This window comes from Molothrus ater, chromosome 4 (genome assembly GCF_012460135.2).
Source record: "Molothrus ater isolate BHLD 08-10-18 breed brown headed cowbird chromosome 4, BPBGC_Mater_1.1, whole genome shotgun sequence".
Lineage (NCBI taxonomy): Eukaryota > Metazoa > Chordata > Aves > Passeriformes > Icteridae > Molothrus > Molothrus ater.
This window is the reverse complement of record NC_050481.2, coordinates 27,640,369-27,665,425: the sequence shown is the minus strand read 5'-3', so window position 1 is coordinate 27,665,425 and position 25,057 is coordinate 27,640,369. Positions and strand designations below refer to the sequence as shown.

The 25,057-nt window shown below is 37.5% G+C and overlaps 2 protein-coding genes across 2 annotated transcripts in view; both read right to left on the bottom strand.

Moving 5' to 3' along the window:
• Window positions 1–1,306: 1,306 nt before the first annotated feature.
• On the bottom strand, window positions 1,307–12,813 carry BDH2 (3-hydroxybutyrate dehydrogenase 2). Its single transcript, XM_036381762.2, has 10 exons — window positions 12,746–12,813; window positions 11,314–11,394; window positions 9,742–9,820; window positions 7,750–7,846; window positions 7,119–7,227; window positions 5,899–5,959; window positions 5,094–5,207; window positions 4,539–4,597; window positions 3,736–3,828; window positions 1,307–2,547 (listed from the first exon to the last, which is right to left on the bottom strand). Exons 2-10 carry the CDS (start codon window positions 11,383–11,385, stop codon window positions 2,494–2,496), a joined length of 738 nt encoding a protein of 245 aa, XP_036237655.1. The 5' UTR covers window positions 11,386–11,394; window positions 12,746–12,813; the 3' UTR covers window positions 1,307–2,493.
• A 2,581-nt stretch (window positions 12,814–15,394) lies between these two features.
• The window catches only part of CENPE (centromere protein E), a 42,477-nt gene continuing 32,814 nt past the window's right edge, over window positions 15,395–25,057 (bottom strand). Inside the window, 12 exon segments of the mRNA XM_054514573.1 lie at window positions 15,395–15,611; window positions 16,427–16,689; window positions 17,145–17,304; window positions 17,869–17,966; window positions 18,459–18,571; window positions 19,155–19,358; window positions 19,985–20,206; window positions 21,275–21,484; window positions 22,080–22,156; window positions 22,159–22,288; window positions 23,467–23,679; window positions 24,890–25,036. Of these exon segments, the coding sequence (XP_054370548.1) occupies window positions 15,514–15,611; window positions 16,427–16,689; window positions 17,145–17,304; window positions 17,869–17,966; window positions 18,459–18,571; window positions 19,155–19,358; window positions 19,985–20,206; window positions 21,275–21,484; window positions 22,080–22,156; window positions 22,159–22,288; window positions 23,467–23,679; window positions 24,890–25,036 (1,935 nt within the window). The 3' untranslated portion in view covers window positions 15,395–15,513.

The following is a 25,057-nucleotide window of genomic DNA, read 5'->3' as shown; positions in this document are numbered from 1 at the left end:
TTAAAAAAAAAACCCCACCCAACCAACCAATCCCCAAAACCACCCCAAACAAACACAACTTGCGTATTTATGTTGTTCCCATCCCGGCATTTTGACTTCTTAAAGCAAGTTCATCCACACCATTTTTAAGTGCACATGAGGTAATGAGATGTTCTCTCAGACCTGAGATGTTCTCTCAGACCTTCTCTTTTTCTCAACTCTAAATTTGCAAGCTGCACTCAGTCCATGTGAAAGCAGAGTCAAATGCCACATGTTGCTAGTTTGCTCCTGGTATCATCACACAGAACTAAGCTGACTACAAATCCAAGAGAAAATGAAAGCATTTTTGATCAGATTAAATTTTCCAGAAGGACTCAGAATTAGGGAAGTCTATTTCTCCTGCCCCCACAAGAGAAAAGTTTGACCTAGAATCTGAAAAGTCAAAAAGCCTCTTTATATTATCACTGGGGTGGAAGGAAAACAAAGAGAATTCCCAGTTCCATTAAAAACAGACCAGGGAATTAGGTCATGAGAGCATTAAGAAGCATTTTCCTTTAATAATTCCTGCAAGTCTGCTGAAAAACCTCATGACATTGGAACACATTTCAGACTTGCAACTGTTAACACCTCCATGAAAAGCACTGCTAATAAGGCAAGAGGCAGCAAGCTCTGCTGATTTATACTTTTCTGGTCCACCAGATTTTTGGCCTACCACTAAAAAAACCCTTTTGTGCCTTTCAGTGCAATTTAAAAGCAAGTGGTACTTTTTTTCTTGCACAAGTACTTTGACAACAACAGCAGCACATTGCAACCCTATACTACGATTCTAAGTGAATTTAGAAATGTTAAATAAGGATGGTCAATGTGCAATAAGTATAATGAATTTTCTCTCATATTCTTAATTATATTTTCAGAATACACAGTACATGTTCCCTGTGTTACTGCAATAGGGAAATTCTCTTTTCAAGGTAAGCCTATGCACCTACTACAAAAGGACTTAGGCCTTCATATTAAACTCTGAAACCATTGAAATTGTGTCCTGCCAGCCTCAATTTTTAATATTTTGCATTTATGTCAGTGAACATTTTTGGAGCCATTTTGGATTTGTGCCCCAACTTGATCCTGCTTGGCTGCCAGGGTCACTTGATTGAAATATTAGATTCTCTAAAACCCTATAAACAAACTACACAAGGTCAAAATGCTCCAACCATGATTAAAGGTAAACATTAAGCCCATAATAAGCCCAATGAAGCCAACATTCACAATATTTTTCTCATTAGTAAAATCTAGATTTACATACAATAATTTTAAAATAAGAGGCAAGATGTTAACTAGATGTGTTTCATTATCTTTGAAATCAAGTAATTTATATTAATGTTTCAGCTGATATTGAAGAGCTTAAGCAATAATTTTATAAACATGGCAGTTGTTGTTACAGAAACACACAAACAACATTGTACATTTTCCCTGTGCTTTGATTACTGATGAATCATATTAAGTAGCATTTAGTCCTTAATTGCTCCCTCACATATATATGTTTATAATATATATGAAGATATGTATTAAATTACATAGAGTTGCATTTATGAACTAGATAAATGTTAAAGGTAACCATCACAGTCAGACCATGTAATTCATGTTGGTTTTAAGCAGTATGTTAGCAAAACAAATGCTTTGTGAATTCAGGTTATTCATTGCCTTAGATCTCTGGGACAGGACATATGTTTTTTCCCCAGAGTATGAAACTTGACAATAATAGGTTTCTATTTCATGAATCAAAGCTACCATGTTGCTATCACAATAAAAACATCAGCACACACTCTTGTAGAAACAGTCCTTTGCAGAGAAATTTTGCCTTGTGCTTTAGTGTGAGCTGTATTGGTACTTGAGAATAAGGCATAGAGCACCACAGTGTAGCACCTAGCAACAGATTTTACAGAATTTGTCCAATATTAGTTCATCATTTTGGAGACAAATATATTGGCTCTATCTAGAGTGGTAAAATCCACTCCTTTTGCTTTTGTGCTTCAAGTCAAGCATATTCTTGAAAATCCACCCATATATTTAAGAGTACTCCTCTCACATATACCCCCATCTATACCTGCTAGAGTATTGCCCTTGCATAGTTGTTCTTGTGAGTATTTAATTGTGAGTATTTAGCTTCCAAATACCTAGTAAGATGAGACTAAATATAATAGTTAATTCCTTTCACTCGGCTTTTGCTTAAAACACAACTCAGATTTTGTAACTTGAACAATATTTTTGGCTTCCTGAAATCTTAAACATTAAACTGCTGTTCTTTCATGTTTTTGGAGCTGCCATAATTTGAAGCCACGTGAAGTATGTTTTACTCCACTATTTCTCTATTTAAGGAAAAGTTAATCAGTAAGATCAATCTAGAAATAGCAAATTTGTTTGGAAAGACATCACATGCATGATCTCAATCTTGGCAAGAAACACCATCCTCATTTTTTGCCCATCATAGCATGAATTTCCATTTGCAGGTAGAGTCAATCACAAGCTCCATCCTCCATCGATGATTAGCTCATTACCAGTCACATAGGCAGACTGAAATTACATAAAATAAACAATGATTTCAAGTAATTTTTCATGGCTATTAGTTATAGGGAAACACTTTCTTTAAATTAAAAAATATGCTTTTTTTGTTTTACAAAAATACCTGAGTAAGTAATATAATATCTAAATAGAAACAAACAGAAATTGAAGCCTTTTACTTAATTCAAGGAAGTGTGGCAAAAGTATTACTAGAGGCATTAAGATGAGAATGCATCCTGAGAGTACAAATTTAAAAAAGCTAGACTTTAGATATCTTACCTGCAGGTCGTGAATACCTCACACTGTGATGTTATTAGGTCCGTTCAGCTGAGCAGAATCTGACCAGGTCAGCCAATAATTATAATGGGACCTAACTAAAAACTTAGATTATATGGATAGTGGGGTAAGCAACTGAACTGTTGACATTCTTCCTTATGTCACTGCTGAAACGTGCTGAATACATTGAAAAAATGGAATTCTGTTTACACACCATTGAAAACCCTATGAGGAGACTGGAAAAATTATTAGCATTATGGAAATACTAAACCCAAGATGAAATTGAGAAACAGACTACTGATAGATAGCAACGTTAATACTGAACTAAATCCACTGAAGTATTTTGACATGGACATTAGGACTGCTGGACATGTCCAGACAAATCCAGTCCAGTTTCTAGTCTCAGTAAATTCATAGCAGCTGAAATAACATTGGTGTGTGCTCGTTAGTGTTGGTGCTGTTTGCAGTGGTCATCTGGAATCTGGTGTGTAACATCCACAGTGGGTCTGTTGTTTTCCTTATGCTGGGATGGCAGATTCACCCTGAGCATTAGCTAAAATCTCCAGCAGCTCTACTAATTTTACCTCCTTAAAACATGATCTAGCCATGGTGCAAGCTTGGTAAAGCTGACAAGCTCATTTTGTCCGCCGTTCAGGATGACCTGGGGTCAGTCAGTTTGCTCAGGTGATATGCAACCACCAGGCTATGGCACCAAATACATAATGCCTTGCAATCACTGTCAACATTCTGAACACCTTTTGTATTGCAGGATGAACTCAGTAAAAGAACATAGTTTGGTTTTTATTTTTGTTATAATCCAGCTCAAAGAGAATGGAAATTGTCCTGAAACAAATACCCTCTTTACTGGGAAGTTACAAAGTAGTATGGGATTCTATGACAGGACATTTCATTGTCTATACCTACTTCATCAGAGGCCAGGTACACAAAGAGATGGGCCACTTCTTCCGCAGTAGCCATCCTGCCAGTCTTCTGTCTAGCCAGAAAGTCCTTCAGTGCCTGGATATGCAAGAGCATTTGGTATATCAAAAATAAAACCCAATTATTTTTACCTACTGACATCTACAAAGCAGTATTGGAAACAGGCTTCTAGTCATAACTTCCTTTAGGGCACTAAGTAGGGAATTAAAGCTGGAAAAACATAAAATCAACAGGGATGTGAATTTCAGGTTGAAAAATATAAGGAGACTTTTAGAAAGCAGCAAAATCTCTGATTCTAGAATAAAGCCAACATTAAATCCTTCTTCCTTTGGTGGTAGATATTCCCATGTCCTTCAAATGAGAACTTACCATTATCTAATAATGATGGTTAAGCATCCCAAATAATGTGGAAATGCATAGGCCAGAATGCTCTGTCTGTGCTATTTTTGCACTTCCTTGTGGCTGACACATGCCACAATAGAAAATGTCCTCTGCTTTTGCACTGGATACTGTAACCAACACTTGAAGTTGCTTCCCTGGATGAGATCCCCTGTGCATTCACTAACCAATACTATCCTTCTGAGGCTTCAGTTCTGGGCTGGCTGTAAGGCTTCTGTCTCGCGTTCAAGCTGACCACACTTTCAAAGGAGACAGCAATGTTAAGTTATCCACAGTACTCTGAAATTGAGGACATTCTTGAATATGGGCAGAAGTGCAACTATATGTTCTTTTTTAAAAGAGAGTTAAACATATATACTTGTGACCAAGCTAATAAATTGCTTTCTCACCTGTTCTGGGTTAGGCCGGGCTTGGATTCTTTCCTGTAAAGATGGTGTGTCAACAGTTCCTAAGCAAAATTTTAAATTCAGTGTTAAAAATCAACTGCATCAGCAATCACAACAAAAGTTTATTTGTTCTATTTGTATGTCTTAACACCTATGTGTAACTTTGCAATATAATTCAGGAGAAAGACTACAAAGCCACCAACAGAGCACAGAGTTTTAAATTTCTGTAGAAGGCAAGAGTTTTGAGAATTAGTTTCAATACTTTTTGTATGGTTAAACAATGGTCATACTGTTAGCTAGCTCTTGCCTGCTTCTAACTTCTGAGACTGCATCTTTGAAAAGAACCATTCAATTACTGTGTAATGTATGTGTAAAGTGCAGATACTAGGTTAATCAGACTAAACATCCAGTTTAACCACAGAACAACAACTTTTCTATATTAAGCCTTTCAAGCCTGCTATGTTCTTGTAGACTGCTGGTAACATCAGTTACCACTTGCAAGTCTATTTTTTGTTAAAAAAGCCAGACTCGTTCACAGGATAATGTAAGAACACTTACCAGGACATACACAGTTGCATCTGATGCCTTGTTCAATGAAATCAGCAGCCACAGCCTTTGTTAGCCCAATAACTGCTGCCTTTGAGGTACTGTAGGCACACCTGTTCACAACTCCTGACAGAAGGTCCATGTCAAGGCAGCACAGAAACAGAGTTATAAAGGAAGAAAAGAGCCAAGATTGTTCAATATACACCTGCTTCTGGACTCCAGCATTTCCTGTAGCAGCCGTAGCCTCTCCATAAGGGCAGGCTAGCTGGAATGCCAACTGCCAGAATTCTACTCAGGTATAGACCAGAGGAAAGCACACAATCTTTCAATAGTGTAAGCCTGGGGACTTGTCTAGAAAATGTAACAAGCAGCAAAGATTTAGGAACAGTAGAAATCCATCTGTTAGTCATGATCAGGCTTCTTTTGAAAGCAGAGTTACAGCACTTATATATAATTGTCATTTCTTCATTATATCTCTGAAGAACATATGTATGAAGATATCACTGGAAGTAATACTTTTTTAGTTAATACATACTGGTAAAAAGGATGCTACAAAATATTAAAAAAGCTCAGAGGTAAGGATCTTGGAGTGTCTACAATTTTCTGTCTCCTTGCATTTATGTTTGAGTTGAATGTGTTCCCTTTTTTTTTTTCCTAACTGATCCCTCCACAGGATTTAGAAATAGCTTTGAATTTAGAATGTCCTCTAAGTTCAAGGTGGCACAATATTTATATTGTATATCCATCACCTTTATTTATATAAGGAATTCTATATAAATTTACATATTTATATAAGGAACTCTAGCAAGCTACTGACCTTTGATGCTGGATGCCACAGAAGACATATTTATAATATTTCCAGATTTCTGTTTAAGCATCTGCAAAGAGAGTACTTATGTCACTCAAATGCAAACTGTTTTGTCATCTGCAGGTTCAGCAAAACAGCCCACAGCAACACCCAGAACAGCCCTACTTGATACACAGGGCAACAAAGCTCAGTTGGCATGGGTAGGTGCCATTGACTGAAGCAGTAAAGCAGAATCTGAAATTCTCCCTCAGTTCCCCTGAGCCATGTCAGGATTGAACACTATGCCAGGAAAGGATTTTTTCCTAGGTTGCCACCTCTCAGTCATTGCCCTCTGTCACGACAGAAGTTACACCACACAGACATCTGCCCATACCATCTACCAATGCAGCAACTCACTGATCCCACTCAAACTCTTCTTGTTTTGGAGAAGACTAAAGCACAACACTCTAGCACTCTAGCATCTATGAATTGTAATTTTCTTCAACTTACGACCTTTTTAGGCATCCTAAAATCTGATATGCCTGAAGTTCTTAAAAACCCCCAAACTTTGAAAATTAAGTTCAGCTAAGAAAAACACCACCCCCAAACAAACTAAAAACTAAACCAACCAAGCAAAAAGAACTGGAACAACACTGAAAATAGTAGTTGTCATCCAGTCATAGTCACAGCTTTCAAATCTGGCCTTTGCATTTATGGGAATGCAAGCACCTCATCCAGTGCACAAGGTTTTGTAGACCCAAACCTAGTGATTATGGAAAAACCAAGAAGCATCTTGGAGCTGCTACATTCACTGGGCTGTTGTGCTCTAATCAGCATCCCTGAATTTCTTCACAAGATAGTCTCCAGAGCTGTACAAAATTCATATTAATATAGATGATTTATTAATACTTTGTAGCAGTGGCATTGTGCAGCTGTGTGCTGTAGTAGAATACATTAGCACTGTATTGCAATGACTCCATCACTGCTCTGCATAAAGTCTGAGTATTTTAGCTAGTTTACATATGCCAACTCCCCAGATAAATCCTCTCTACCATATCCTTTAGATAAATTGTCTACTTGAAATATGCAATGAAGAGAATGTTTAATAGTAGGATTACTATACTCTAAGGGCCCCCCTATCCAAAGTGGCACGCTTGTATTTTGTGCACTGCCACAGTGGCAGCAACTCTGATCTGTCATACTTTAAACAATGCAGCAGAGACTAAAAGTCATGGGCAGCCAAGCCTTGCCTTGGGGAGGAATGTCTTGATCATCAGGTACATGCTGCGAACATTGAGGTTCATCGTGAAGTCCCAGTCTTGCTCCTCACACTCAAGAATGGTTCCATGATGAACAAACCTAGAATGAGTGCATGAAGTGGATTACTGTCTGTGGCTTACATTTCTGTGACTCTTTTCCCACCGCTGTTTTGTAGCAATTAACTTTTCCAACCTTTAAAGGAGGGAGATAAGAGCTCCTTTGAAGAATGCAAGCAGCAGTGTATTTCTTCTGGTAAATATCAAGGATACAAAGCAGACTCAATATGTGCAACAAAATGATTGGCAACAGAAGAACCAAAAAAAAAAAAAAAAACACTAGCAGACTGACAGGCTTTGTTCACTGTTTTGCTAGAAGGGCCAAAGCCATCAGTACAGGGTACCCACAGAGTGAGGAAAACAAAAGTTCCAGAGCTGTTCTATACTGGCCTGGGTTATGTGGCTGTGCAAACAAGTTCAGTTTTGATGGAAACACATGGAGGTTTCTATTAAGAGTATAAAATCCATTAAAACATAACAAATAAAATGCATTGAAATAATAGAAAGTAGTTCTGGAGGACAGGGAAAACTGGAAAAACAGTAGTAGCAAAGAGATTCTGGTTACCCTGCAATGTTACAGAGGACATCAATCTTTTCAATCTCCTTGGCCAGATTTTCTATCTGCTCCTTTTTGGTGACATCCAGAACCCGTATCTGAATGCCTAGAAAAAACACAGCATTTGTTTCAATGTATTTAATTGAGGATTAGCTGAGTATTCTTCTGACGTGCTGAGGATAGCACTTACAATTCAATTCACTCAATGATTAAGTTAGTGCAGCGGTTAATCTGGGACAGCATATGATGCTATTTAAAATTTCAGGAGAGAATTAAAATGATCAACTGTTTTAATTGCTATACAGCATGACACGCAGATGAGCTAGCTTAATTTACTATAAAAACATTCCAAATAAGTTTGAATTCCACTATAGTCTCACACAGAAGAATTAGAGAACTTATATAATCATAATAAACTTTCACACTCATTACCATAGAATAACACCTGGAACTAGTTACATGTGCCTTACAGTCCCACTACATGCCACATTCTCATGTGTAGTTGATGATATTATGAATGAGCTTTATATAATTTAATTAATAAAAATTATTTTGCATAAACTATTAAAATTATGAGGGCAGTCACACTGGAACAGGGTCCTGCAGATGAAATTCCATCCTTAGAGATGTTCAGAACTTAATTAAACATAGCCCTGAGCAACCTGCTCTAACCAGTGACACTTTGAGCACTAGATGGAACTACACAGCCTCCCAAAGTCTAACCCAACAGATATGATTCCATGAAACACTGTAAAGCTGTCTGTAAAGCATCTGAGTACTGTCAAAGGAGAATTTGATTTGAAATGGATAAAATCCTGGGTTTTTTTGAAACCAAAGCAACAAGCTTTGGTTTCCATGAAAAGGCTTTCTGTGCCTTAGTTAAATGTAGAGACACTTTTGAAGAGATTTGTGCATTTGATCAGACTATAGGCTGGTGATTAACATCACATTGGAATTACCTCTCCTGGATAAAATTCAAAGACCTCAAAGTGACAAGTCTTGATGAATTATAGATTGACTAATCTTATGTCTAAAGGATGGAAATGGCTCTGAGTATATGGAAAATTACTTCTTTCCTTGTGAGCATACTAGCAGAGGAAAAAAACATAACATTTTCCCAAATACCCTCAGAAGGAACCTGAAAGGCCCTCAAGTTCCCAAACAATTACAAAGGGATTTCTTGTTGTGAGCTCCAGTTGGCAGAGCCTCATAGTCATGCTAAAAGTTGTGCCCGCTGTGGTTTTTTGTATTTTACTGTCAGCCTTTAGTAGGAATTCTTTAAATCCACTTTCTTCTCTCAAATCAAGTTAGAAGCATTGTGAGCTGTGAACTATACCCAAGTCTTATTTTTATTTCAATATTGAAAAAATACTTTTTAACCTAATATTCCACTTGTGATTAGAAACACACCTGTGCAAAACCTGCTCCTTGAAGCATGTTCCTGTGGTGGCAGTACAAAAACAACCTTCAGGCCTGAACATTTATACCAACAGAATAGGCATATCTAGTGTTGCTAGAATTACATTTCTGAAGACATATGGATTCTATAGGACAGTAAGGAATGCATTAAAAGGACAGGCCAAGTATGGACCATAGAAATGCAAGACACTAGGTCTACCTTTTTGTATAATGGGCTGTTCTCTTGATCAGAGAAAAAAACATCCCATGCCTTCCAGAGTGATGCACCTGATAATTAGCCTAGTGAAGGCAAAAGGTAACTGAAATGGGTGCTGTTCCAGCAAACATCAACTTCTTCTGTGACACAAGAAAATCGGTTATTCCACATGTCTGGAATAATACTCTGATGTTGTAATATTTTACATGGCAAATCTCTGTTCTTTCACACCGCAGGATAAAGCAATGCAAACATCAGAAAAAACTAGTCTGGATATTTTTCTTTTTTCCTGTCTTTTTCAAGCTTTCCTATCCTCAAAATGTATCTCAGATAGCCTACACAAAACTTGTAAGAGCTGAACTAATGCCTGATGTAGGGTCATTTACCTGGATATTTCCCCAGTTCTTGCAGTTTAGACTCATTGATATCTGTAGCAATGACTTTGGCTCCTTCTTTAGCAAAAGCCTGGAGAACACAGAAACAGTTTATATTTAGATATTCCAGGTCATACCAGAAATAAAATCTGTTTCTTTTCAGGTGCTTTTTGGCTTGAAATAGGAGCCAAGCCAAGCTGAAGGCAGCTGATCTCTAAGTTTTCATTCTGGGCATATCAGGGAGTTGCAGACAACTATTTAACTTTGTGATAAGACAGATTTAAGGTGTTTTCCCTAAAGGAAGGAATCCATAAATAAAGTATAAGAACAGTAACCAGACTAAGATAATGGAAATTATTAATGTCCTTATTAGCTGCAGTAGTAAGCAATGGGGCTAGAACTGTCTGTATTGTTAGATTTAAATCTAATCTAAATCTATTGTTAGATTTAAATTAAAAGTCACAAAATTTGACAGGTAAAGGCAGAAGTTGTAAACCAGGATTTTTAAAACAAAATCATTTGTATCCAAGTAATTGGAATAGAACAATATTAAAAGCAGCATGACTTTTGATATTTAACCAGAGACACCGGTTCATTCTTGACAGACTCCTCAAAAACCTCTTTTTATTGTGATTACTGATAAATCAACAGCTAAGGAAGTCTGTCAAAAGTACTCTGACATCTTGACTGTAGCCCCTTATCTTCAAAATAGGTGTCCCAGGTGCAGCTTAAGAGCATAGTGACATTAACCATACCAGCCTTCCATGGTTGGTTGGGTATTTACAAAGTGAAACCATCAGGAGGATTACCTGCTCCTTGGACTGAGTAATTCATGTAAGATCCAAGATCAGCAGTCTTCTGTGTTCTCAGCCACATGCATGAGAAACTAACCAGTCTGGCAAAAATGCTACAGGAGCTTTTCCTGAGCTGTTAATTACATTACAGAGATAACAAGATGATTCTACTGGGTTTTTTATTTGCCATGGAAAAGGGAAGTAGTAGGAGAAGAACTGGTCAAGAGGAGTTAAAAGCAAACTGGAAAGTTAATACATACCTTAAATTCTGTTTAACAGTAATCAAACAAAATTCGTGAAGGGTTTCTTACAGTTGCTCATTGTGAACAATGTGCTAGTATCATGTGAACTTGGTTATTTCAGTCATGAATACAGGTAAAATACCTTGGCTTTACTGTAAGGGATCCTCACAGTAACCAGCCTTGGACCAGGAAATATTCCCACTATCATCTCTATTTTCTCCCAGAACAAAGCAACAGAGATGCTGAATAAAAGGTACAGGCAGTACCAACCATATATTGTTAAAAAAGCAGATGCAGCTGTCCTCAAATCTGGTTCTTATCCTTGTCTAACATCTCCACTCAGAGTTGAAGATTTTCATAAATTGAAACAGCACAAAGCCTGCATGATACAGCATAGTGGCTACATTATTCCCTGATTTTTTCACTGTGTGCTTCTAGCATCATCTGTGGTTTATTAATTCAAGAACTGGTTTGGTGCAGGTGTCACTGGACAAGCTAGAATGAGAGGCCTTGCACAGGCACAGCAGAACAAACATTTTCCAACTTACAATAGCAGCTGCTCGGCCAATGCCCTGTGCTGCTGCAGACAACAGGATGATCTTCCCATCCAGCCGCCCCATGGTGCTGACCTGCACGGGATGGCACAGACATTTAACAAACAGAGGCCAACACCATCCCCACTGCCTCTCCCCGCCCCCTGGAATCAGATGCAAACACATTTCTAAAACTAGACACAATCCAGGGTGTACCTCTGCCATCCTGTGACCCTCAGTTTTCCAGAGTTCTGAGAGGCAGGGCTGCCCCATCTATTTCTTTTTTTTAGTTGTACATAAAGGTTTCAAGAAGTCAAAAGGCATTTGAGCTCAGAAGTTAAGCTTCATTATAACAGAAATTGGATTTTATTTTCTCTTAAACGCAAAAAAAAAGCCAGGATGAAACAGCAGTACAATAATTCATCATCTAGTGTTTCCACTATCCGTGGTATTCTCAGAAAGCAGGTCTGTCTTCTGTTTCTCTACAAACTTTTCCATGTCCTAGACTGCAATACATTCCACACAATGCCCTGGCCTTGGTATCTGCCCTCAGTTGTCTTGGGAATCCTCCAGCACAGCAGGCTCCCAGTCCCAGTGAGGCAGGAAAGTGAGGGGGGAGTGAAGCCCCCAGTCTTGCCTCTTGTTCCCTGTTTTCAGGGAACACTGAGTGTGCCTGGGGCAGTAGGGAACCTCTAGGAGTTGCTACCTTAGCCTAGGTGGAGCAGCCAAAAGTCAAAATACAGCCTTGTTCAAGTGCTGTGTTAGGTTTAACAAAATACAGCATACAAAAATGCAGGCATACAAGTGAAAACAAATACCAAATCTCAAAGAACTTCCTAAAAAGTGAGGTCCCTGTGTTCTAGTCACAGTGAAATATCTGGAGTTTGTTAATTGGGTTCCCCATAAGCAAAACTGCTGCATTCTCATACTCCTCCAAGCAACTTCGTCTATGTAGATATGGGTGTAGAAAGGTGTCATAAGAACAAAGTCCTTAAATATACACATAAATCCAACACACCAAGTACTTCACTGGGAAATTAAAGGTACCATAATCTTCCCTATGTTAGCAGCCAGTGCTGTCCTCTAGATATGTTCAAATCCATGCTGCGACTCAGATTACTGAGTCAAATTTAGTATCCTACTTTTTGAATAAATTATTCTTTTCTCTTATTTTGATCAGAAATTCTGTTTTGTTAGATGTTTTTCCTAACAAAAGTTGCACCAAAACTGTTTCTTGAAGGTTACACATTCAACAAATGAGACTTCTGAAGCAACGTAATGGAAGAATTTTTTTTCTTTCCAAAAGCCACCTGGACCAATTCAAGTACTTCCTCAAAATGCCTTGACACGTGGGAAGCAAAATGCATTATAAATACATTTTTCAATGAACATTTGCCATACTGGTTCTATGAAGCCTTTACAAATAAATATTAATACAGTCACTCACCAAGAGATCTAGAACAGCTTTGCTATATTCACCGGCCCTTGTACAAAGGGAAGTTCTGTGTTGTTTTTTTTTTTTCCCCCTGTGCTTGTTGGGATTTGTAGTCCAACTGCTAAGTTTCTCTAGACGAACGTAATTTCCTGTTGAAATATTGAGATGCTGCCATCTAGTGAAACCGAGGATTTTAAAAAAGTGTGATTTTTCTCCTGCACACGAAAGGACACAAAAGTATCACCAGCATTAGCTGACTCTTACAATGGGAATTCAAGAGATCAGTAGGATTCCACCGAAAGGCCACAAACCTGTTTTTCCAAGCAATGTCTTTCTGCAATGTAAATTATCAAATTCCAAACCAGGACAAAACTTATGTGACTATTTTTTTATTGTTGCTAAACTGGAGATTTGCCAACTTATCTTTTGTTTCTAGTGGTTTAACTTGCATATGTTTAAGCAGAATTAATGTCATTAGACTGAAAAATTCTAGAACAAACTAATTTAGCTATAAGTTCACACCAGACTTAAAGCTACCTGATAGCATTATTAAGGAATTTAGTGTCCTGCCTAAACATCAGTTGGTTCTCAGAAAAGCCACTTCTGTGGATAAAATGGGACACACATACACAAAAGTTCAGTTTATCCTGTCTTTCTGCTAAGGTTTTCTTTCTTTTTAAAGCTTTCTAAATCAGCTCCCCAGTAAACAAAACCTGTAATGAACCTAATTTGCTAAAAGCATTTATCCTTCTGCCCCTAAGCTTTTGCCACCTGTTGCAATAAGTTCCTGCTTTTTTTAGTTCAATCACCAGAAAAATCACCAAACCTAGTTGTTCCAAGCAAGTAATAATTAACAAAAAAACCCAATGGAAATTGTATATAGAAGAGGTAGATCTATATATACACCTTCATTCCCAAATCTGGAAGAAAAAAAAAAAAAATCAATCTAATTCATTTATTAGAACAACAAAATGCTGGTGGCCAAAGGAAATCTCGTTCATCATAGTGGGAAAAAAAAGTAACAAACCAAACAAAAAAAACAATCCAAAACAAACCCAGAAAACTCCCAACCAACCTCAAAAAAAAAAAAAAAAAACAAAACCCTCCAAAAAAAAAAACTCCAAAAAAAAAAAAAAAAGAAACCACCACAGACCTACCAGCACTTTGCATTTATCCTTATCCTTGTCAGGAAATAAATACCTGTGGCTGTGGTCAGAAAGAAGACATTGCCATGCCCAACTCTGTAATGGTATTGGAACCTGTATATCATCATGCTTTTAAAAGCTTTCCAAAACACATTCCAGGCCAGAGATTGAGATAAATCCTTGCAACTTACAGGTACAGTAGGTGGCAGTTTTCAGCCATTAAAAGTAAATAGAAGGTTGATTCTTTACTGAAGAAGTACCTCCATCAGGTATATAATCCTTGTGTGCCTCCTCCAGTTCCAGTAACTGCTGAATGCTCAGGAACATGTCAGTGGAGCCATCTGCTTGTCAGTTTGGGTGAGCCTAACAGGACCTAGCATCACAGAGATTTATTCCTATAAAATAAGGATGATGCTTTTGATGCAGGTATCTTCCTTAGGTATCCTTTCTCATCTCACGGTGATGATTTCATCCTTAATGGAGTTGATCACAGGTTCTGAGTGCCCAATTCCTGTTTAGTTGGTACTGGAGGGCAGGAAAGAGAGGAGGATCTATATTTTAGACTTCAACCATTTTCTGATAGACCCAAAGAATTAAATAAAACTCTGACAATAGTAAATTTCTGCACAAGTAATTACTGCAGAAGTTTATAGAGGATGGAGACAAGAAGAAGAATAATGATGGAAGTGATGAAATCAGTATAAAAGACTAATTTGGTAACATTTAGACACAATGTTGCAGTCAGCATCCCTGGATCATAGCACAAGTGAACAGCAAAACCATTTTTACATATCTAACACAATAAACTTTATTGTCAAGTTAAAATTTCTTACATAAAACATACAAAATGTAGGTCTCACAATACAAATAAGTAGGTTAATAAGAGTCCATCTTGCCCCAATGATCTGGTTTGTTTTCCCTTCACTAGAGAAGCAGAAGAGTGTGAAGTCCATTGCTTACTATTTAAAAAAAGTCCAATAGACAACTTCAGACAGGTATATTAAAAAATTATGCAAAATTCAAAGTTACTCACTGTACCATAATTGGCTGAGCTGCAGAAACTTTTAAGGAGTTTAGGAGGAACCCTTGATTGTGTGCTCTACAAACACAAGATCAGTAACTTCGGTTGCAGTGACCAAAGAAGTCAAGATTGTGGTGAAAATGCAGTTTTTGTTAGCCTAAAGAACATGTGGTACAAAAACCACATGCTAAGAAACAAAAAGAATATTTCTTGCCAAGTCAACAGCACTCTGAAGATAGAAATATCAACACCTCAGAAAAGGGCTGTTTTAGGAATGACAGAATGAAAAGTTTGAGACTGAGAAGTCTCACAGTAGATTAGTTTGTGATCCATTTCTTTTTCCTTTTTTATTTTCAATACATTAGCTTCTCTTTCCTATGAAAAAAATCCACACCAAAACACCAAAGTAGAACATCAGCAGCTTAGCAGGTTGTGGGGCAACGTCTGGTTTTCCATCTTTGTCCTCATATTCCAGCTTTCCCAGTTGTGGGAAGTAGAAACTCCAAGACAGCAAAGATGGAAGCAGCTGATGGTTTATAACCTGAAGCAGTTTTCTTTTGTATATGCAGATCCTGGCTGTAGGCACTGTAAGGGCAGCTTACAACAGAGCATCTTTACTGGGTGCTGCAGTCAGGGGCTTTATCTCTGTCTGAAGTCCCAAACAAGTGCCTAAGATGTTCTTCTGTGGACTCTGTGCCCTCAGGTCGTGTATCTGTACAGAAGACAAGGACATTAAAGCCTTTCTTAGTTAGACAAGCAGCAGGAATACAGCAATTTAATCTTGATTAGTGTTTTGTCTGTCAGCTATGAAAGCTTCCCTCTGGGGAGCTTTGTGTTGTGAGGAAAGCTGTGCTGTTACCAAGTTGGCCATCACAAAACCAAATAATGAGTCATGTTCTTTCTGGAAGCCTGCTACTAATACCTCAAAAACTGGCTACTCTTCAACATGTCTGCTGGGGCCTTCTGAAAGCTGTGAGAAGCATGAGGGCAGAAGGTCACTAAAAGTCATCAGGCCAGATATAAGAAATCTGAAGTGATGCTGAGGAACAGAAGTTCTCATCAAAACAGCTATTATTGCAGCTGGGACCAGGCAGAGTAGCAAATGCAACATCAAAGGCTGAAGTCTACCATCTTGAAAAACTTCAGAAAAAAGCTAACCAGTTAACTTTATATAGTTTTACCAAAAATCTGTGCTTAACCAATGTAAAGTTAAAAAAGCAAAACATTTTAGAGCACCAGTTATCTAATAACAATATTCTGCTGATTCACTTCTAAAAGTCACTCATCAACACTTCCACTGCAAAAAAGGAAAAAAAGGTTTGTACATTCTTCTGCAGGTGAAGGATTCATTTTGGTATTTTGATTCTGTAGAGCATACAGAAGCTTTACAGCTCAGATGGTCAGCTTTTCAACAGTCATATGACAAACCATTCAGGAAAACTGTTATCATGCAAGTTTCAGATCTCAAGCCATCCCTTACATTTTGCATCTTAAAATCTTATAGGACACTACCACTGTGTTACGTACCTGTTAGCACACCCAAGTTGGAATTATCAAAGAAATTTGTTGGACAAGTCAGAGGCAGAGGTTTTGATAGGTTCTGAGTCACTGTTTCCTGAGAAACAGTTTCCTTGCAGGGTGAAGGCATTTGCTCTTTAAAGAAGTATGACACTGCCTTCTTAGGAGACTTTGGTATTGTCTCTCGAGTAGTTTCTCTTGAGGATCGTTCTCTCCATTTTAGTGCTCTTTCTTTCCATTTCCTGAGTTCCTCTTTCAGTTGAAGTTCATCACTGCAAAGAAAAGAACCCCAGCATTCAATTAAGAAAAGTTTACAGCAATTTCTTTAAGAAAAAATTCCTGAAGAACAGAGAGTTCCTGTATTTTCAGATGATGTGTGACAGACATGGCAGTACAATAGTTGTGTGTCTTGGTTTCAGAGGATTTTTTTTAAACTGAAATTCCTTCCAATGTACAATTCAAGTGTAGCTTCCATCATTTAAAAGATTCTTAAGAAAGTAAGCAATTTAAAGTTCAAAAGGCCTTTATGGCTTTATAAGCCATAAAATACTAGCTTTAAATAAAAGTTTATGACGTGGAATACAAAATTAATGGTTACTCACTTCCATAGGTCTCCTAGAAACAAACACTAATAAATACATAAATGTATATAAATAAATAAATAAATAAATAAATACATAAGTGTACATAAATGATTTGACATGCTGCTAGTCAGCTGTCCACTTACCTCAATAGAAGGTCATTTTGTTTCTTCAGCTGCAAGTTCTCTTTCTGTAGCTTGGCTTGTTCAGATTTTAGAACAAGTATTTGTGTGCTCTGCACAATACCACTGCCACCACCACAAGTAAGGGGTATTTGGGATTGCTGAGGATCTGCTTCTTTCAGCACTAGAAAACAGATTTATACATATGTGTGCGCATAATTTGGAGAGTGCTTAAAATCAAACCAATAATACATTTTTTAGCCTATTCCTTCTTGTGTCTTATATGTCAAACTTCATGGGGTTACAAGTGCCATTCCAACACTTACTCTTTTTTCTACAAAAAATACACCTCCCACTCACTATTCACACTGCCAGGGAGATAATAAGAAACATGACAGATTCTTCACTGGGCCACTTAGAGGTAAACTAGTTATTGTTCCAGGTATGTCATAGCTTTGATTAGAACTAGGTATTCATATGTCAAGGAGAAAGTGGGAACATGAGCTACCACCACTGCAGCTTATCCCTCCACAAGGGCAAACATGGCTGGAGAAAAACACAAGAGCTGCTGTGATTGTAATGCAGTTCATATGCAGCTGATGGAATCTACTTTCCATCTCATCTTCCAATGCACCCAGTTCTCCTCATACCCTTTGAGTACTAGGCATCTCAATCTGGTCTTCAAAGATTTAGCCTCAAAGCTCAGAGTTTAACATGAAAGAGTCCCTTCTATTTATCTTGAATTTACCAGTAACATCTTGCTCTTGGTGTGCTCTCCTCAGTTCTTCTTTTAGCTTTGTTAACTGCTGTTCTCGGTGCTCTGCAAGGGCTTTATAATTAGCAAGTCTATATGAAGCAGAAAGGGAGGGGAAAAAAAAAACACAGAAAACCTCAGTTTAATAGTTATTACAGTTTCAGCTGAATTCCAATGAGCTATCAAATACAAGACACACCCATGTTTTACAAGAAAAACTAGATAAACCTGGTTGTCAGTTAGATTTTGGAAAGTGCACCCAAAAGTTGGACTAATTATTTTTGGTGTATCCTTCTCTCTAGTGAAGTAGAGAGTGCTTTCAGTTATTGCTGTCCCCTTACCTTCTATTGTGAGAACAGTTATTTCATTTATGGCTGAACACAGTTGACTGAGAAATTTTGGTGGGTGTATAGGGAAGAAGTTTTGTAAGCAACCCAAGGTATGCAGAGATTTTACTTTCTCTAACCACTATAAAAACTTACAACACCTCAAGCTGAATGCTTACTACTTATTATGTAGGAAAAGAGCAAAGTAGAAGCTAAGAATGAAGTAGTTGAGAATTGTAAGATAAAATTTGAACTTACTTCACTTCAAAGGAGTTGGATTGTTTCATTCTTTCCAGATCACATTTTACCAATTGTGTTTTGAGATGATCAATTTCTTCTTTGTACAGCTCAGCACCTTTATCTAATTTTGCCTGAAAATAAAATATTTAGTACAAATAAGGGCTTTTTACTTAGCAATGAAATTAAGGGATGTTTACCTTGTATCTTTACTATGATCTGCTAGATTTTGCAGGACAAGACTAGGAGCAGGAAGTTATTTTCCACTAAGGTGGCTCACATTACCAACTAGCACTATAGTAGCAGTTGGTATCCTACACTATACCTGCTACCATATTTTAGGAAGTTTTGCTGACTTCTGTAGAGATATAAATCTGGGAATTCTAAATTAGCATGCAAATGTTGAGTAAATAGCTCATGCTTCAGTTTAAAAAGTTTTAAGATGTTTCAAGTGTTTCAGAAATGCATCACATACAAGTGACACATTTAGTTTCTAGTATTGTAATATGGATTCTAAATGTTGCCACTGATTGTTGCACTGGTAGAATGTGAAACTGGCTGCTAAACAAGCAAGTGGAATTTACTCTAGGAATGCCATACAGAACAAATACATTGACTGGAGATATGGAGAGCTATGTTTCACCTACAACTGTTGTCAAGCATGCTTTGTGTCTTTAATCAGAGGAGAAAGAGAAGAGTGAAGTATTTTGCTCATACCTGAAGACTCTGTTTCTCTGTTAAGGCAGTCCTGAGGCATTTATCCACCTCATTCAGTCTGGCTTGCAGTTGGGTGAGCTCACTTGTCTCTGTTCTTATTCTTATCTGTGCTTGTAACTTGCTTATCCTGTCATCTCTCTCTTTGACACTTTCTCCCACTTCATTTATTACATTTTCTAGCTTCTGAATTTTTACTTCCATAGCCTATTGAGATACATCAATCAATCAGTTATGAGCAGTAACAGTAAAAGCACATGGTCATACTCTTAGCAAGAACTAGCAAAAACCCAAACCACACAAAAAATTCCAACACTACAGATTCCAACTCTATAGCAACTCTTCATGTCCAAGTCACTGTTTTATGTCACCTTTTAATAGTCTAGAACACTCAAGTCTAAGAAAAGAAAAAGTGTTTTGGAGAAGGGTAACTGTGGCATAAAAAAAGAGAGAAAATGAATTCTCAATTCTTGTGATTAAATAGAGAATTCTTCTCCAGCTTCATGTATAGTGAATACCATATACTTACAGGAAGCATCAAGAGTATCACCCTATTAAAGTCAATACTTCAAAAGCAAATAAAAGCTTTCATATGAATTTCTAAATTCAACATCTATTTGTGTACAGAAATCAGGACATTAAAATAATCATGTTACAGGCAAGAGCTCAAAATTCCACTTTGGAAATAAAAGAGCTACTGAAATAAAGTGTACTCTATTTGTATTGTGGTGGCATAGATTTACAGTTGCCATCAATCCTTATTTTCAGTTTGGAGTACTCTTCCTTAGAAAGCAAGCATTAAAGAAGCTTTCCTTAGAAGCAAGTATTGGTACCTTTTTATCTTGTTCTGCAGCCTTTAATTTATTATGAAGCCTATAATTTTCTTCTTCTAATGCCAGACTGGCAGAGCCACCAGGGGCCAGTTTTTCTTTTAGAGTGTTTAGATCCTGAAGCAACTCTTCATTTTTTTCTTTTCTCTGTTTTAATTCAACATCAGCATTTTTACTATAATCAGCAGTTCTGGCATCCAGCTCTGAAGAAAGTTCAAGGAGTATCTGAAAATCAGAAGCATCACACAGAACAATTTTTTAATCTGCTAGAAATATGGCAAGTGAAGAAACAGGAAGTACCTTAGCCTGCATTATTATCACATTCTTGTTTCAGTGTCCCATTTGACAATGCTTGCTGTCAGATATACTATCATTATCACTCAAAGAACAGTTTCATTTACAGAAGAACAGGAGGCAGGAAGGGGCACAAGACAAGATAATGTATTGCAGGTTTACCAGTATTTCTGCATTAACTCAAACTCTAATATTAAAGAAACAAAATGAACTATAATGGGAAGACTTCTTGAAAGTCAGCCAGAGAAAACCATAATTATTCACAGATTTTTCTTACTAGAATGTATTCACTGACGAAAGGAAATTAAACCTACACATTGGACTATCCTAGAAACCCACATGTTTAACATGACAGATAAATAAAAACTTCACAATTGTCAGGAAATGACAATGTTTACTAGATTGTTGTTTGTTAATAGCTTTGATCTACATAATATTAGGGTAGGGAATTCTTGTGAAAACCTTGCCAACACTGCAAAATCCCAAAAATGTCAAGACAGACTATTGATTCTACAGAAGAAACTTTTAAAAATAGGCTAAACTTAAGATTTAATCAGAAAGATGAAATATTGAGAAATCCTATTCATAGTGCACTAAACCCTGAAAAATGCTCTCCAGATTTCCAAAAGAGGCAAGCAGTAAGCATGAGAAAGAAAGGAATGCAAATAGAAATTTGACTGAGTTAAAAATGGCTACAGTAGTTTTGATAAAGTTTGGCAAGAAAAGCAACATTTTCCAGAATTCAGAGTAATAAAACCCCAAATAAACAACCCTATTCCCATTTATTATCTAGAAAGTCTTTTAGAAAGCAACTTTTCAAGTTTAAAAAATCTTTGAAAATCTTCTAAATATTCCTACATTTTACAGTTAAGTATGAGTAAATGCTGATAATAAATCAATGATGATTTAAGAGCCTTTTTTGTGTTTTGTTTTCAATCATAGGCATTTGCAGAGTGCTTACACAAAATACATCTCTGATTCTATAACATTTAATTTTACCTTCACTTTAGGCGTCCAGAATTTAAAGACTTGCAGAAGTATTTCATTATCTTTCTTTAGTTCTTCTTTCAGTTCCTCTGTATCCCAGTGAGTTCCTGAACAAGCTTCCCAGAACTGTATTGTTTCTTTTCTAGCACTTTCTTCCTGCTCTAACTCCGCTTCTATGCAGAGAAGTTCGTTTTCCATTTCTGATACATCTTTGAGAATGCTCTTAAAAAAAAAGGGAATTAAAATTTAAGTACTGTTTTGATTATCACATGTCTAAATATACCTTCTTCCTCTCACTTATCAGTATAGCAGGAAGTCTGTTTTAGCATCTAATTATCATATAAAAGGAGTTTTGCTAGACTTAAAATTACACCCTATTGGGAAAGCAAGAAGACAATCCATGTTCCTGGGGCAGGTGGAAAGGAGGGGAAAAAAAACGTGCTTATTAGCAAAAGTTTATTCCATTGTTTTAGAACAAGTCATCTTGGTATTGAATAGTATGCATTGTAGAGGGCAAATAAGTAAATAACAGTCCCAACTATTTTCTAACCTAATAATTTTATTTTCAGCTGCTTTATGAAGCAAAACCTTCTTATTATAGAACTAGCAGCATAAAAAATATCTCTATTCTTTCACCCCCCCCGCCCTTAAGAGAAGTTAAAACCAATGCCATTAGATTCCCAGAATGCCAGATAAAGCCAATGCCATTAGATTCCCAGAATGCCAGATAAAGCCAATGCCATTAGATTCCCACCACCACATGACCCCATGCCTTGGAATGGGTTTTTATTGTCTATTTTTTTCCCCAAAATATTACCTCTGCATCCAAGTGGAAACTCTGCAGTCCTTCACAGCTGTTTAACTCTTGAGATGATACTTCATTCTGCTTCAAATTAATCTTCTGAGACACTGAATCTGGGACTGTAGGTGACCTTGTTTGCTCTTTTCCTCCAGCAATTCCATTTCATACTTGTGAACAGTAGTGTGATATTCTCTTCTCTTTGTGCAAACAGAGCTGAACAGAAGCTGTTGCAGAAGCACAGAATCTATCAGTGAGCCTGTTTTAAAATGGTACCCTGCATCCAGCTAAAATACAGTATTTTATAATTCATTCTACTTAGTCTCTGAGCCTCTAAATGTCCAGGATAACTAACACATGACTAAGAAAAGCAGGTTCACATGTGCATTATAGGAATGACATGTAGCCTTTTAGCTGATATAGCACTTTTCCAGTATGCTTTTTGCTGTAGACTCCAAAAAAGCCAAGAAGTCTAAAAGGCCCTAGACAGTCTTACACAAATCTAAACTTTGAAAAACAAAGTCTTCTTTGTTATATTTATTTTCTCTTGGAGTTGTGAAAGGTGCAGATGGATCTATAAGAATATTGTAATTGTGCTGATTTAAAACTTTATTCTAGCAGAGCTCACTAGTTGAATCTTAAACATCTTTAACCATGAAAGTTAAAAGCCAGCTATGGAAAAAATTAAACCTAAAATGGCTGTGTTAAGTTATAAAATGAGACCCTTTGGAATATTAGTTCAGCCTCCAAGTTAATGGTTATTTGTAGACATGACTGACTCTCAAGAACCTCAGCCCCTCTCTCTAGGCCTGTGCATGTTTCCTTTCCATGCTCCAATCAAAAAAAACCCAGGCCTTAATATTTCATGGTAAATAAAAGAAACAGAAGAAACTCTGTCATTCACTGTACTTCTGCATATGTTAACAGGAATTCTTCCCCAACTACCCTTAACCTTTTTGCTAATAATTTTATCCCAATGGAGAAACTGATTCCAAACTGGGGAAGGCTGTAAAATCAAACTACCTGGGCAGTTTTGCAGAGTAAGGATGCATCTCCAAGCCACCTTGCATGTCTCTTTCCCCCACAGAGAAATAGTCATCTATTATTTGATTTATAGAGTACAGAAAGGAAATTCCATTTTCCAATTAAAATTGAATAATATTAATGAAATAATTCTGTGCAAAGCAGCTGAACTACAGTTAAAAACTAAGTTTGATTTACATTTTCTAAGATTGTAAAGCAATTACTCTCAGCATATTTTCTCCAATGTATGGATTCTCAAAACCCAAAGCTAGAGTATATAGAATCCTAGCTGTTACCATTGAGAGTTTATTTAAAAAAAACCCCAAACCCAAATCCAAACAATATGAAGCATCCACATATTCAGCATGATAAGTTGGTATACCTTCAATTTGGTCAATAATTTCTGGAGACGAGTGTTCATTTCCTCATTTTTAGTTTGAAGCATTTTGACTTGTTTACTCTGCTCCAGTGTAAGCTGAGGCAGTATCACAGCTATCAGTGCTTTCTGCCTGTTCAGTTCACTCTTTAGCTTAAGAGACATTGTAGAGAGACATTCATATCTCTTCCCCATACTTGGGAATTTCTCAAGAAGCTCCTAAATGCAAGAGAAACAAATTAATTTGTTCACAATGAGGAAAAGTGTGATTAGCTATAAACAGAAACATAAAATAAATTACCTGACTCCAGGACTAACCCCTACAGTATGTACTGGTTTTACAACAGGAAAAGTTATTATGATTAAGACTTCAGTTTTGACTTGCCATGTGGATATGACAAAAACACCAATCCAGGCACAAACCCAGATAATTACCCAGGCAAAGTGCTTCTGTTTGAGGTTCAAGAGCTGAACTGCAAAGTCACAACACACCCCATGCAGTGCTACAGGCTGGGGGAATAATGTCTGGAAAGCTTCCCAGCAGGAAAGGAACTGGTAGTGCAGGTCAACAGCTGGCAGAACATGAGCCAGGGTGTTCCCCAGTGGCCAAGAAGGCCAAGGGCATCCTGGCTTGTGTCAGGAATAGTGTGGCCAGCAGGACTGTGAAAGGGATCAGCACTAGCAAGGCCACACCTCAAATCCTGTGTTCAGCTCAGGGCCCCTCACTACAAAAAGAACATGGTGGTGCTGGGGAGTGTCCAGAGAAGGGCAATGGAGCTGGGGAAGGGTCTGGAGCACAGGTCCTGTGGAGTGGGTGAAGGAGTTGGGGGTGCTTCAGCCTGGAGAAAAGGAGACTGCAGGAAGACCTTATCACTCTACAACTGCCTGAAAGGAGGGCATAGCCCTCTTTGGGGGTCAGCCTCTTCGCTTCAATAATATGTGATAAGTTGCACTAAGGGAGGTTTAGACTGGTTATTAGGAAAAATTTCTGAATTGAAAAGGCTGCCAAGTACTGGAACAGGCTGCCCAGGGAAGTGGTGGAATCACCATCCCTGGAGCTACTTCAAAGATGTGTACACCTGGCACTTAGGGACACGGTTTAGCAGTGATCATGGCAGTGCTGGTTTAAGGGCTGAAATCTAGAATCTAAGAGGTCTCTTCCAACCTAAATGATTCTATGAGCCTGTATGACTAGTTATTTTCATTGGGGTGGCTGCACAGTAATGAAAACAAGTGAGATATTCTGTGAGCATTAAGTTGATGTGCAACTACTGAACAACAACAGCAAATCAGCTGATCCCATGGTAGGCAGCGTCTTAGCAAGATATTCTAACCACGTTTTACATAATGCACAAAAGGCTTATGCTCCATGACAAGTGTCATTAAGTTTCTATGTGCATCCTTAAAACAAACAGAAAAATAAGCTTACCTTAATTTTCAAGGTTTTGTCTGTCAAGCTGTCATTGGCCACCTGCTCTGCAATATCCACTGGGTTTACCTGAATGGAGTTATTGTTCAGGTTACTCTGCTTCAGTTGTTCTAAAGCATCTTCCAGTTGTGCCTTTGTTTCAACACACTAAAATAAAACCACATATTT